We start from the raw sequence: 12939 nt of genomic DNA on the forward strand, positions 1-12939 counted from the left end.
CAATAAAAAATATATAATAAAAACACAACCGACCAATGTAGTCTTCAACGAGACTTTTCGTGTGCTTTTGGAATGGATAAGCATTTGATTTTTCCACCGAAAAAAGAGACTTGTTTTATGAACTGACAACCATTGCCAAATTTTGGGCGCAACTTTTGCGGCTCACAAGAAGGAGAACTTCTAAATGACAACTTTGTTTTGAATTTTCACTTTGAAGTTGTTTGAAGGGAAATATGCCCTCCAGAAAGGTTCGGGTTCTTTTTATTTACAAACTATATACAACTACACTATGGATATGCCCGGCTGAGAGTCTATTTCCTATTGCCGAGGATTATACTTTATACCCTTACCAGAAAATTACCCTTTCCATGAAGGATTAAAGAAGCTAAGAGCCGCAGGCCCTGGTATGGGTGTTGTCAGCACTGGTGAGTGTATTTAGACCCTAAGCCACAGTAGAAGACATCCATCGATCTTCAAAAGGTTTCTAACGTCCTTAATTATGACTAGTGAGTTCCGAAAAGTCCGCTAAAGCAGTAACAGAGTTCCAGGAGAAGTGTTCTTAGTATCCGAATGTTGCTACAGATGATGAACGGTAAAAATCTTCGAGTCACGTTGAGTCCCCACGTCTAACTACAGTTGAAGGTTAGAACATTAATTGACAGGCCGGTTAGACAAATGACAGGATTTTGGCTCCATATCTGACAGGTACCAAAAACAATTTTGGTAGACCAAAAATATTTGGCAACCCTGCTTACAGCGTAGTATGCATGCTGGGAGGATGCGCCCGAGCCTTTGTCCCTTACCCTATATTCTTAGGATTTTGTTAAAGATCTTAAATTTTCAGAAAATAATACACTGTTTTAGTTTGCTATTTTTACCGAGCAACGCCCCCCGCCCGCCAAAGCTCCTGTGGCATCCCAGCCAATATTTATTATATCAAAAGAGCACGTCTAAAGTTTGTTTAAGAGAATTAGAAAAGAAACGGAAAATCTCTATTTAAACTGACTATCCAGCACTAAACTCGGATAAATAAATGAAGCGACGACAACCTGGGACTTAAGGCCAGTAAAATCCAAAGAAGAATAATATATTCTCAGTGCAAGTAAACAACTAAACAAAGAAAAACAAGAGAAAAACTAAAATCCAGACGGACTTTGAAAGAAAAAAAAGAAAAAAGTTATAAACCAAAGAAAACCCCAAAAAGCAAAAAAAAAACAACAGTAAAACAAACGAAATAAATAAAATATTCAATCAGGCCTCAGATATCATATTTCATTTGAACGCGAGGTATTTAATTGTATATTTGGATTATTTAGCTCTGCTCCTATTCTATAATTTCTTTTAGTTCTTTAGTGTTAATTTCTTTTTTTTAATCTTAAAATTTGCTTTGTTTTCAATTTTTCATTCTCTTTTGTCCCCTTCTTTGCTTCCGCTGAGTGCATCTTGTTTGTTTTATCTCAGTCGTTAAATTTTTTATTTTGCGAATTCTACAGAAGAGATAACGAGTTCAAACCTTGATGTATCATATATTGAAAGTAAAGATATTGATAATTCGATGTGCCCAAAAATCCAGATACCACCCTGTACTACCTACAGCAGGGGCGTCCCAAGACTCATTTCATTGGGGGGAGGGGGGACAATCTTCGTAGATTTTACCGAATCGATACCTGATTTATGCCGAATTTTCTACAGAAATCAAGAATTTTGCTAAATTTCGGGCAATTTTACAAAATTTTAGCCTTCGGCGAAAATTTACCGAATACAAACACCGTTGAAGGAGTGGTGTACCCCTCCCCCCACCCCCACCTCGGGACGCCCCTACTTATCAGTGCATGTTCAAGGTCTTGTCGACTTTGGAAAATTACAACGATCAAATTCCATCCATTACCCATTCTCAATAGTTATCAATAGTTATCTAACAACATTCTCAATAGTTATCTCGAGTCTGGCAAAACTTGTCGGCGGCTAAAACGGTGCATTTAAAAGCCTACCTCTGCGTTTCATCACAATAGGTCATCACACTTTGCAGCTATTGTTTTTGGCATCTCAATATTTAATAATGATGTATCAATAGATTAAAATCTAAGATTGTTTTGAACTAATTAAGACAGTTTAAATTAGGGATCTTTGAAGAGACAATCAGAACATTTAAATGATTGTTTTTTACAACGAAAGGAATGGATTTTGGGAAGTTTTGTGAGTTCAAGGTGCAAAAATGGTTTAGAAAAACCATTATAGGTTATAGGTATAGTGTAGTATAAGTTTAGTGCTATTGGACACTATTGAGTGAAACAAAATGATTTTTTTTTAGTTTTTCTGTTTCTACTGGGAATTCATAAGCGAGTAGTGGCATCGTCGATATTAGCGTCAAGAGCAAGAATTGTTTTGGCGGATTTTAACATGTCTTGCGACGATACTGGAAAAATAATCTTGAAAGCTAGGCACCCGACACTGTGATATCTCATCCTAGTTCTATTATGTTGGAATAAATCTCTATCTTTGTTAAGCGTACGATATATGGAGTTTTTCGTTCAGACTTGGACTATCAAAAACCTTACTTCTACACTAAACACAAAAGCTGATCTAAATTTTTGTGAACAACCAATTTGACCATATTCCAGTTCAGCGGTGCGCTACTCATTAACTTATATTAGCCCCCTTCCTTTCTTATTATTGTGACTACGTAAATTTCGTTATTGATTAATATTTTTTATGAATAGAGAAAAATTCATCAAGTCTTTGTCATTTTTTCCATAGAAAGTAAAATTGTATTCACAAATGCATAAAAGGCACTGATCTTGTCCAGTCCAGGATCAATCGAAATTTGCCATGAATAAAAAAGCTATACTGCGGGTTCAAACTATTAAATATTATTATATATTATTAAATTATATTAAATATTATTAAATAATATTATAAAAAGCTAAGTGGAAATTGTGCTAAGTGAATGAAGCAAATGGCTCAGTTAAATACAACAATTTATGTTAACCTCACCAACATATTTGGTACAATTAAGTAAAATAAGTCAATCCACCATATTAATTAATAGGAAAGCGATTCTCATTTAGAAATTATTCAGATTAATAAAATGCGAAATTAAATGTGTATTAAGCAGGTAAGGCAGATAATTCCTCTGAAACTCTCGTTAATAAAAAATCGGGTTTCTCGAGATGCCTCTTTTACGCTTGGGGAACAATGCATTGGAGGAGTTATTTTCCATACCCCCCTTAGATCCCAATGAAATGTTTTAGAGGAGCTATCCGCCTTATCAACCTAAGATCTGGCCTTATTCACCTTATATCCTAAGAAAATGTTTTAGAAGAGTTATCTGCCTTACCGACCGTAGATCCACCTTAAATCCTAAGAAAACACTTTGGAAGAGCTACCTACCTTACCCACCTAAAATCCTGACTTCCACGATAGATCCGGCCTTATTCGCCTTAGAGTCTAAAAAAGTTTGTAGGGGAGCTATCTGCCTTACCGACCGAAGACCCACCTTAAATCCTAAGAAAACACTATGGAAGAGCTACCTACCTTACCCACCTAAAATCCTGACTTCCACATTAGATCCGGCCTTATTCGCCTTAGATCCTAAAAAAGTTTTTAGGGGAGCTATCTTCCTTACCGACCTAAGACCCACCTGAAATCCTAAGAAAACACTTTGGAAGAGCTACCTACCTTACCCACCTAAGATCCTGACGTCCACCTTAGAGCCGGCCTTATTCGCCTTAGATTCTAAGAAAGTGTTTTAAAGGAGCTATCTGGCTTGCTGACCTTATATCCCGAGGATCCACCTTAGATACTAAGAAAATACTTTAAAAGAGCTATCTGCCTTACTTACCTAAGATCATAAGGATCCACGTTAGATTCTGCCTAACCCACCTTAGATCTATTAGAAATGCTATCTGCCATACCCAGATTTGTTCTCTAAGGCTAAAAGAGGTACCTACCGAATCATTTTAGAGGAATTATCTACCTAAACAACTCAAGGTACGTTTTATATTTTTTGTTAGGAATGTGGGTAATTTCTAAACAAAAATCGCTTTTCTATTAATGGATATATTAATCGACTTATCAAACAGTTCGTGGTAACGAACTGTAAGTAAGGATCGACCCGGCTCAATGGTAACCGAAACTCTAAAAAACGGAATTTTGATATCAATAGATACATCAAAAGAATCAGTTGTTTATTCTGATTTCAGATGTATAAGTTTCATCAACTTTAATCTTGCCCGTCAAAAGCTACGCGCCTGAGAAAATTTGCCTTATTTTCGAAAAAAGGGAGAAACACCCCCTAAAACTCATAGAACCCAAATTAAAATCACACCATCAGATTCAGCGTATCAGGGGACCCTACTGTAGAGGTTTCAAGCTGCTATCTACAAAAATGTGGAATTTTCCATGTTTTGCCAGAAGAAAGATCACGGATGCGTGTTTATTTGTTGTTTTTTCTTGTCCCCAGGGGTAATCGTATTGACCCAGTGGTCCTAGAATATCGTAGAAGGGCTCATTGGAACGGAAATTAAAAGTTCTAGTGCCCTTTTTAAGTGACAAAAAAAAAATGGAGGGCAACTAGTCCCCCTCCCATGCTCATTTTTTCCCCAGTCACCCGATAAAATTTTTGAGATAGCCATTTTGTTCAGCATAGTCGAAAATCTAATAAATATATATTTGAGGATGACTTAATCCCCCACAGTCCCCAGGGGAAGGGCTGCAAGTTATGAACTTTACCCATTGTTTAAATATAGTATTGGTTATTGGGAAGTACACAGACATTTTCAGGAAGGATTTTTTTCTGGTGGTGGTGGGGGGGGGTGGGGTGGAGGAGGGGGTTACTTGGGAGAATCTTTCCGTGGAGGATGTTTCTTTGGGGTAAGGGACATTTCTATGAAGGGGGTTCCGGATTTCCAAGCATTATTTAAAAAACGATCAGAAATTAAATTAAAAAAAAACAAGTTTTTTCAACTGAAAGTAAGAACATTAGAACTTAAAACGAACAGAAATAATTACGTATATGAGGGTGCTCCCCAAGTCAATACCTCGTTCTTTACGCTACAGTTTTTTTTAGTGCTTTCAAAAGAGCTATCTATTCTAATTAAACAGCCTTTGTGATTCAGGGGTTTGTGAATTAAATTTTTTTTCAACTTTTAACGTAAAGAGCGTGGTATTGACCAAGGGGAGAACCCCCTCATATACGTAATAAAAAAAAAAAAAGCGATACGGCTCAATAGTAATCGTAACTTTTAAAAACGGAATTTTGATGTCAATAAATGCATCAAAAGAATGGGCTTATAATGCTGATTCTGAATATATAAATTTTATTAAGTTTAGTATTGCTCATCAAAGGCTACGAGCCTGAGAAAATTTACCTGATTTTTTAAAGAGGGGGGAAACATCCTCTACAAGTGAAAGAATTTTCACTTTGCCTCCATCACTCAGTCATTTGCCTCCATCACTTAGCATAATTAAATAAAAAAAAAACAATTTTTTTAAACTGAAAGTAAGGAGCGACATTAAAACTCAAAACGAACAGAAATTATTCCGTATATGAAAGGGGATGTCCCCTCCTCAACGCCTCGCTCTTTACGCTAAAGTTTGACTCTGTCTCACAACTTTATTTTTTAAAACAATAAAAAAGTTTAGCGTAAAGAGCGAGGCGTTGAGGAGGGGAGAGCCCTTTTCATATACGGAATAATTTCTGTTCGTTTTAAGTTTTAATGTCGCTCCTTACTTTCAGTTTAAAAAACTTGTTTTTTTTATTTAATTACGCTAAGTGATGGAGGCAAATGACTTCGTTACCCACAATAATTTAGAAGAGCTATCACCCTTACCCACCTTAAGGTAAATAAGTAAATAAAGATATTCGTAATTGTAAAATAATTCGCATTTAAAAATTAACCAAAATACTAACATAAAAGCTAAAACAAACCTTAAGTAGTTCACCTTACCTTAGATCCTCCACAGGCATTGATGGTGCGTAAGCAATCGACGAAGCCTATCCACTCATCCCGAAGGTATGTCGCAGCATTGTTGTCTTCCCATTCTGGTAATTAGGCAGAGCATATAATAATTTTCTTGCCACTTACAGTAACTTCATTTTGGAAGATCTATTGGGGAATTTCTCACTTTTTAATGATATTTCCTATGCCAATTACATAATAAAGAATGGCACTAATATTTTCTTTATAAATCCCCCCCCCCCCAACTACCCAAAATAAATAAAACGCAAATGTCTATACAAATTAAAACGTACCTAAGTAGATAAGTCTTTTAAATCGTTCTTAACTCAAAACTCGAGTTTTTCGAGAGGCCTCTTTTACCCACAATGCTATGCGCATTACGTGCCAATTACCCGTTAAACGCTGATAAAAGCTATAAGAAATACGTGAAGTTTGGAGAATATGCAATTCTGTTTTTTTCATTTAAGCGTATTAGACATGGAGTACAAGTTACTGCAGAAATGATCTTAGTAAAGCTGTTATTCATAGAGCAAAATTTGTGCAATTAACACAGTTGGGTTTTTGTTCAAACAACAAAAGTTATATCCAAGTTTTTGGAGAATTTGAACTTTTCCTTCCGAAGTAATTTCAAATATAGTTTTTTGACTTTTTAAACCAAAACAATACATGCTAAGACCACAAAATAAAGAAAAAAATAGCAGCCTACAGAAGATTTGTTTTTGTAAATCGTATGGGAATATCAGAAAACTATTAGCAAAGAAATCACTAAGGCTAGTGGCAAATCACTAGGGGATGGAAACTCTGGTTGTAAGTTTCAGATCCAAATCAATTTTGAGTTTTCAAAACTAAAATCTCAAAGGCTTCTAATAAAAGCTTAAAGAATACGCACTTCGGGTTTTTCATTTAAGCATATAGGTCGTTGAGAACACGCTATTGTAGACATGTAGTATCTTAGTAAAGTTGTTATTCATAGAAAGAAATTGCATAATCAACACAATTAAACTCATTACCTGATTTCATATAAAAAATAACTTGATTCCATCAACTTACAAGAAGGAAGAGGAAGAATCCAACTTATGATCCCTACAAATCAAGGAACATGCATAAAAAAGGGTATAAACATCACTATTGGCCAAGGCCATACACAGGACTTTTTTCGGGAGGTGTTTTACTCGAGGATTTTTTTTTCGGGGGGGGGGGAGGGCGGTCGAGGGGGTGGGGGTGGGGGCAAATCATAGCATATGCTAAATACATAACCTAACCTAGGTACCTTTTCCCCCCTAAACCCCGAAAAATAAAGTGTTCCCCACTCCCCGATCAGGGGGTGGGGCAAAGCATAGCATATATTAAATACATAACCTAACCTATGTACCTTTTTCCCCCTAAACCCCCAAAAATAAAGTTTTAGAATTTTGGATGTTGAGACGGTTGGTGGTTCTGACGGATTTTGTGGATGTTATGACGTTAGATGTCCTGACGGTTGGATTTTATGACGCCTTCCTAAATATTAAATAGGTGCATGTTGTTTTCTCAGTTAGTTGAGTGTTTGCTGGGCAACAAATGTCGGGCACAGGCTAAATGTAAGTTATGCTAACAATCGAAGATAAAAGATAATAATAAAAACTAAAGAGAGAAAAGAAGCAGGATCCACTCAGTTTCTGAATTTGAGCTTTTTCATGATCATCTTTCAAAATAATTTAAAATGATATGAATAGACCTCTTCACAAATAATATCTTTAAAATTTATGCTTACCTTTCAGAAGAACCATAATTCACAGTACTAAAAATTTTAAATTAATATTGAGCTAATCAGCATTTATCGTAATTATAAAATTTGACTGCTATTCTTCACGAAACAGTTAAATATAACATTCAATTCAATTCAAATATCAGTAAAAAATTTATAATATTTCGTGGTTTAAATTCAAAAGGATTTGTAATTCTTCTTGAAAACGAAGGCCAAATCAAAAATGATTTGGCCTTGAATTAATAGGTAGAATTCTAAATGGATTTTGTATTTTCTAAATGGACATAATTTACTTAAGCTGATACTAAATGATTTCTACAAGATAAGAGGACACAATCAGAATTAAAATTTAAAAAAAGGTAATTGCTGACTAATTTAATTTTGATTATCATAAAATCTGGGAAAAACGAGAATTGGCTGCAAGTACCCCAACCGATGGCCTCTCAGACCATTCCTAGTAAGCATTAATACAAAATCTAATATATTACTTTGCTTATTTTAACAATTTAAGAAAATATCAATTTAAAAAGGAAAGTTGGCAAAATTTGCGAAGAAGCTCATAACGTTTGGAATAAAGTTGCATTGCATTGCTTGTGAACCAGCAAAAAGTGTTGACGTGTGAGACAAAACAGCTGAATAGCGCTTTAGAAACGGGAATTTTGTTCGAAGTATATGTAAGCTAAGTGAATCCTAAAATAAAATAATTTTTAATTCACAAGATTTGCATCTTGATCTATAATTTAATCGGACACAAATCGCATCAATGAACAAATATCAACATTTTCGGAACACTTTTATAGATCCGAGGTCAGAATGTGTGTCTGGAACTATCACTAGACTACCAGGTGGTATATTTTCTAGTCGCAATGATTTCCCACTTTGAAATTGACCATTTGTACTTTCAACACGTGTTGCATTGGGATCACCTGAAGTTTTTTGGTCAACTTGTCTGGCCTCTATTTGACGACAAAGCTCATTAAATGCATTTGAGTCTATACAAGACTGAACAAATGCATCACTATTGGATTTCGATACATGATTTTCCGACTTCACTTTTGTCAAATCTAAACTGCACAAATTATTCAACGGTGATTCAACAGGATACTCAGATTTCACTGATGCACCACTTGGCACACTATCAGAATTACGTTTTGCTGTGTGATCTGATGTCTGAAAAGAGCATTGGTTTTTCTTCAAATTGTTTAGACTGTGCTGTGTTCTGTTCAAACTTCCGGGTTTCAGCGAACTAAGTACACGCTCTGACAAAGACAAAGAATCACTTGTTGAATCACGCTGTTGACTATTACAAACTGAGTTGTTTTTCGCAAAGCGAGTTTCGTTCGCCATCAAGTTACGGAAACTAGCAAGCTTTTTGGGCTTTGTTGCAGAACGCGTAAATTCACTTGGTCTTTGGCATGAATCACTAAGTGGCGGAGGAATCGCCAGCACTTCGCGGAACTGTTGAGTGTTTTGCATAACTTCATTCGATTGAACTACAGTCAAACTTGCACAAGAGCTAACCTCAGCATTTACTGAATTAGAAGACCTTTCAGGGCTCCCCTTCACTTTATTTAGACAAGAATCACTAGTACTGAGTTTCTGCACTACGCTTGGACACCTTACCTTTTGTTTTTCAGAAAAAGAGCAGCGCTGGCTGTCTTCACCACTCTTTTCCGAATTGCTGTTTAGTCTGCACAAGGGATCGTCTTTATTGCCTATTTTGCTTGGACTTAATGAGGAATCACACCTGCTCCTTACATTAGAGGAAGAAGTTGCAGTATTTGAGTTAAGTTTCTTCTTCACCGTCGGCTTCATGGACAATGATCGTAATAAGGAGCCACCAGTTGATTTCTTAATTGGCTGTGGTTTTGGAGGTCTATCAGTAGTTAGAATTACTTGTTTTAAACTTGATGATCTATTCGGAGTATCATTTAAACTATTTTCTGGGGAGAGGTCTTGATGAATGATTTCATTTGATGAAACATGGTAGGGTGATTTGTTTGGAGACTCATCAAAAGTATTTTCAAAAACCGATTTCTGACTAGATAACTTTTCCGCCAGTTTTGGCAAGGTTTCAACATTATTTAATGAAAAATGCACCTCAACTCCATTTCGCTTAACCTCATTACTACTGCACAATTTAGAGTTATCAACATAAGCATTTATCTCCGGAGTTTCAGGAAATTTTGACACAGTGAACTTAATATCACTATCGTCACATATATTACCAAGAAATTCCTTCTCCTTTTCAGTAACAACAAGATCATTAGAAACCACAAGTTTAAGAAGTGGAGGCATACTCTCGGCTGATAATTTTTTTTCTGGCTGGGCTGAAGCGAGTACATTATTAGGAGGTGTAGATAAATTTGCAATTGGAACAGATAATTCAGTATGGGAGATATTATAATCTTTGAAAATATCGAATCCACCAGGCAATTCTGCAGAACATCTTCCAGAGAGATCAATAGGTGTTTCAGAAAACGTCTCTGTGTTTTCCTCGTAATTACTATGTTTCTGGAGTGGATGCTTAAATAAATCAGTTTCTGGTAGGGCTGAAGGGAGTGCATTATTATTCTGTGTACCTGCAATTGCAATAGAATGTTGATCATTGGGGACATTACAGTCTTTCGTGACATCAAGGCCACTAACAGATTTAACAGATAAACTTCTTGAAAGATCAATAGGTGTTTCAGAGAATGATTCTGCGTTCTCATCATAAACGCTATGTCGATCTAGAGTCTCCTCATTGAAGTCTTGTAAATCACTAATATCAATCCGATCTTGACCAGTGTTGTCGTTTTTCACAATTTCATCTATAATTTCATCTAGACCCATATCGACGTCTACACTATAGTCGAACAAAGTGCTTGAGCTTACAGTTGTATTTACTGATGTGTGACGAGCCCTTGGTTTTTTGACCGACTTCTTTGCATCTTCAGTAGCCTTCCTCTTCTTAGGCGCTTTATTTTTGTCTAAAAAAATAATTATTTAAACAATAAAATAAAAATTTTTTTGTCTAAAAATAGAAAAGAAATTTTTGTCTAAATTTTGTCTAAGAAAATTTCTATGCATTTCTATGAAAATTTCTATATATATATATATATATATACATATATATATACATATATATATATATATATATATATATATATATATATATATATATATATATATATATATATATATATATATATATGTATATATTTCAGAGGTATCTACAAAATGAAATAAAACATTTGATGGAAAAGTCATATCCTACACGCCACGAAGCCTTTTCAAATAAAATTACCTATGGCTACAATATGTATCTAGGAGAAGTTGATCTAAGAGTCCGTATCTATTTGGAAAATAAATTTCGTTTTTTCTAAGGCGTAGACAGTTGCCACGCACGTGAAGCCAAACTCTAATTAATTAAATTCTCATTTATAATTTTAATCCAAGAAATTTCTAAATTATAATTTAAGAATTTAAGTAATTAGACCAACAATAATGAAATGATAATTAATCTAATTAGAACAATTCTAATACTAAACTGTGATTTTAATTAAAATAACATTCTTCATCAAAACTCTTTTTGACACTTCTGTGGATGAATGTCTTATATCTCAAACAAATATATTAGGTAGCGATAAATAAAATTCAAATAATAAATTATAGAAGTCAATTTCCTTCGGCAATCGAATTAAATGACGATTGCTTAAACATTCACTAAATTTTTGAGACTTCTTAAAAAAAAAACAAAAAAACATTCCATTAAAATTTTATCCCGTCAAAATCGAGTGATGTAATTTTTGAAACTTGTTATTTAAACAACAGGCATGCTTAATCAATCTTTTCGATACGAGAAAAGACAACCATTGTTTCTTGAAGTGGTTACCAGGTTTTCCTAAATAAAATTTGGAGAAGAAGCGATAGAATACGATAAAACTGGGTAAAAATTTAGAATTGTGGCCCCTGATAAGGAGACATGTTAAGAAAACAATTCTTACTTTAAAATATGTATAATGATCCTAGTTAACATATTATCCAAGGGGAGAACCTTTATCATCAAGTCTTTCCTCTAAAAATCCTTTTTTTTTCCAGCTTAAAAGAAAAAGTTTCCAAAAATCACCATGCTGAGATTCAATTCTTAGCTCTTTTGAAATTGCCGCTATGAGCTGCCAAATAAATTGTTTTATAGATAGCGTTCATGCCGATCTTTAGCGTTCATATTTTGATTTTCGCCACTGCTATTAATATTTTGTATTTGCACCACTGTTAATTAAAAAAAAAAGTATTAAAAAGACCAGCATGAAGGCTATCTATAAAACAACTTATTTGGCGGCAATTTCAAAAGACTTAAGCATTGAATCTCAGCATGGTGTTTTTAGGAAGCTTTTCACTTGCGTGTACATGATGTATTAGATACATATGCAATTTTCCTATACTTTCAATATTAATGAATTAATCATAGTTGGGGTTGCTTCTAACTATTCCGTTGTAACTTTGAATCTAAAAATGAACTATGGACCTTTTGCTGGGACCGCCTCTTGATTCTCGAGCTCGTGTTTTGCAAGCTTAAAAGGTTTTGTAAATTCGGGCAAATGAGCAGCTTCTGATGAAATAAGGTTGACCTATTAGATGTCCACAAAAAGACCAATCAATTTTGTTCAGTCTAGTATTCAACTGCTGCATCTGTTTTCCGGTCGCCTGACACAGTATGTGTTAAAAACAAAGTGTTATGTGTTATAACTGGTTTGTATTTATGACACTGAACACGCGCCAATACAATAAACTAATTTTCTGGAATAGTGCCAGTTAGTTGTCAGCTGCTATGTGTAACTCGTCGGAAGAATGAATTGCCCTTGCTCTCTGTTCTCTGTGAAGTTTAGTTTTCAGTTGTCATGTAGCTATTGCTCGAAGAATAAAGCTATTTAGATAAAGGTAAAGAATACGGCATCGGACTTTACAGTCCTTACCGGCAGTGCTGTTTCTCCGTTTCTTGGCCCTTCAGCCAGAAAGTGCAATGGGGGGTTGAGGGCCAACCACTGGTGAAATTATTCGTAAGGAGAAAAAGGTAAATAATACAGCATTAGACTATACAGTCCCTACCGGCGGTGCTGATCTCCGTTTCTTGGCCCTTCAGCCAGGAAGTGCAATGGGGGTTGGGGGCCAACCATCCTGTGCTTTCGCACACCCTTCTGTTTACCTTCCCAAGATTTCTCTAGGTACCCATTTACAATTGGGTCGACT

At 35.2% G+C, this 12939-nt stretch overlaps 2 protein-coding genes across 6 annotated transcripts in view; one reads left to right on the forward strand and one right to left on the reverse strand.

Annotated features, from left to right (window-relative positions):
* Positions 1-2506, forward strand: part of LOC148944092 (nuclear envelope phosphatase-regulatory subunit 1-like) — a 117407-nt gene extending 114901 nt beyond the window's left edge. For both annotated transcript variants that reach the window (XM_089100634.1, XM_089100633.1), the window contains exon 4: positions 2312-2506. In XM_089100634.1, coding sequence (XP_088956760.1) covers positions 2312-2457 — 146 coding nt within the window. In that variant the 3' untranslated portion in view covers positions 2458-2506. The remainder of the gene's footprint in view (positions 1-2311) is intronic.
* A 5867-nt stretch (positions 2507-8373) lies between these two features.
* LOC148944093 (uncharacterized) overlaps positions 8374-12939 on the reverse strand; it is a 394466-nt gene continuing 389900 nt past the window's right edge. For all 4 annotated transcript variants that reach the window (XM_089100726.1, XM_089100725.1, XM_089100723.1 and 1 more), the window contains exon 8: positions 8374-10679. In XM_089100726.1, coding sequence (XP_088956852.1) covers positions 8482-10679 — 2198 coding nt within the window. In that variant the 3' untranslated portion in view covers positions 8374-8481. The remainder of the gene's footprint in view (positions 10680-12939) is intronic.

This window comes from Artemia sp. Qi Xiang Cuo, chromosome 14 (genome assembly GCF_049724085.1).
Source record: "Artemia sp. Qi Xiang Cuo chromosome 14, ASM4972408v1, whole genome shotgun sequence".
NCBI classification, from domain to species: domain Eukaryota; kingdom Metazoa; phylum Arthropoda; class Branchiopoda; order Anostraca; family Artemiidae; genus Artemia; species Artemia sp. Qi Xiang Cuo.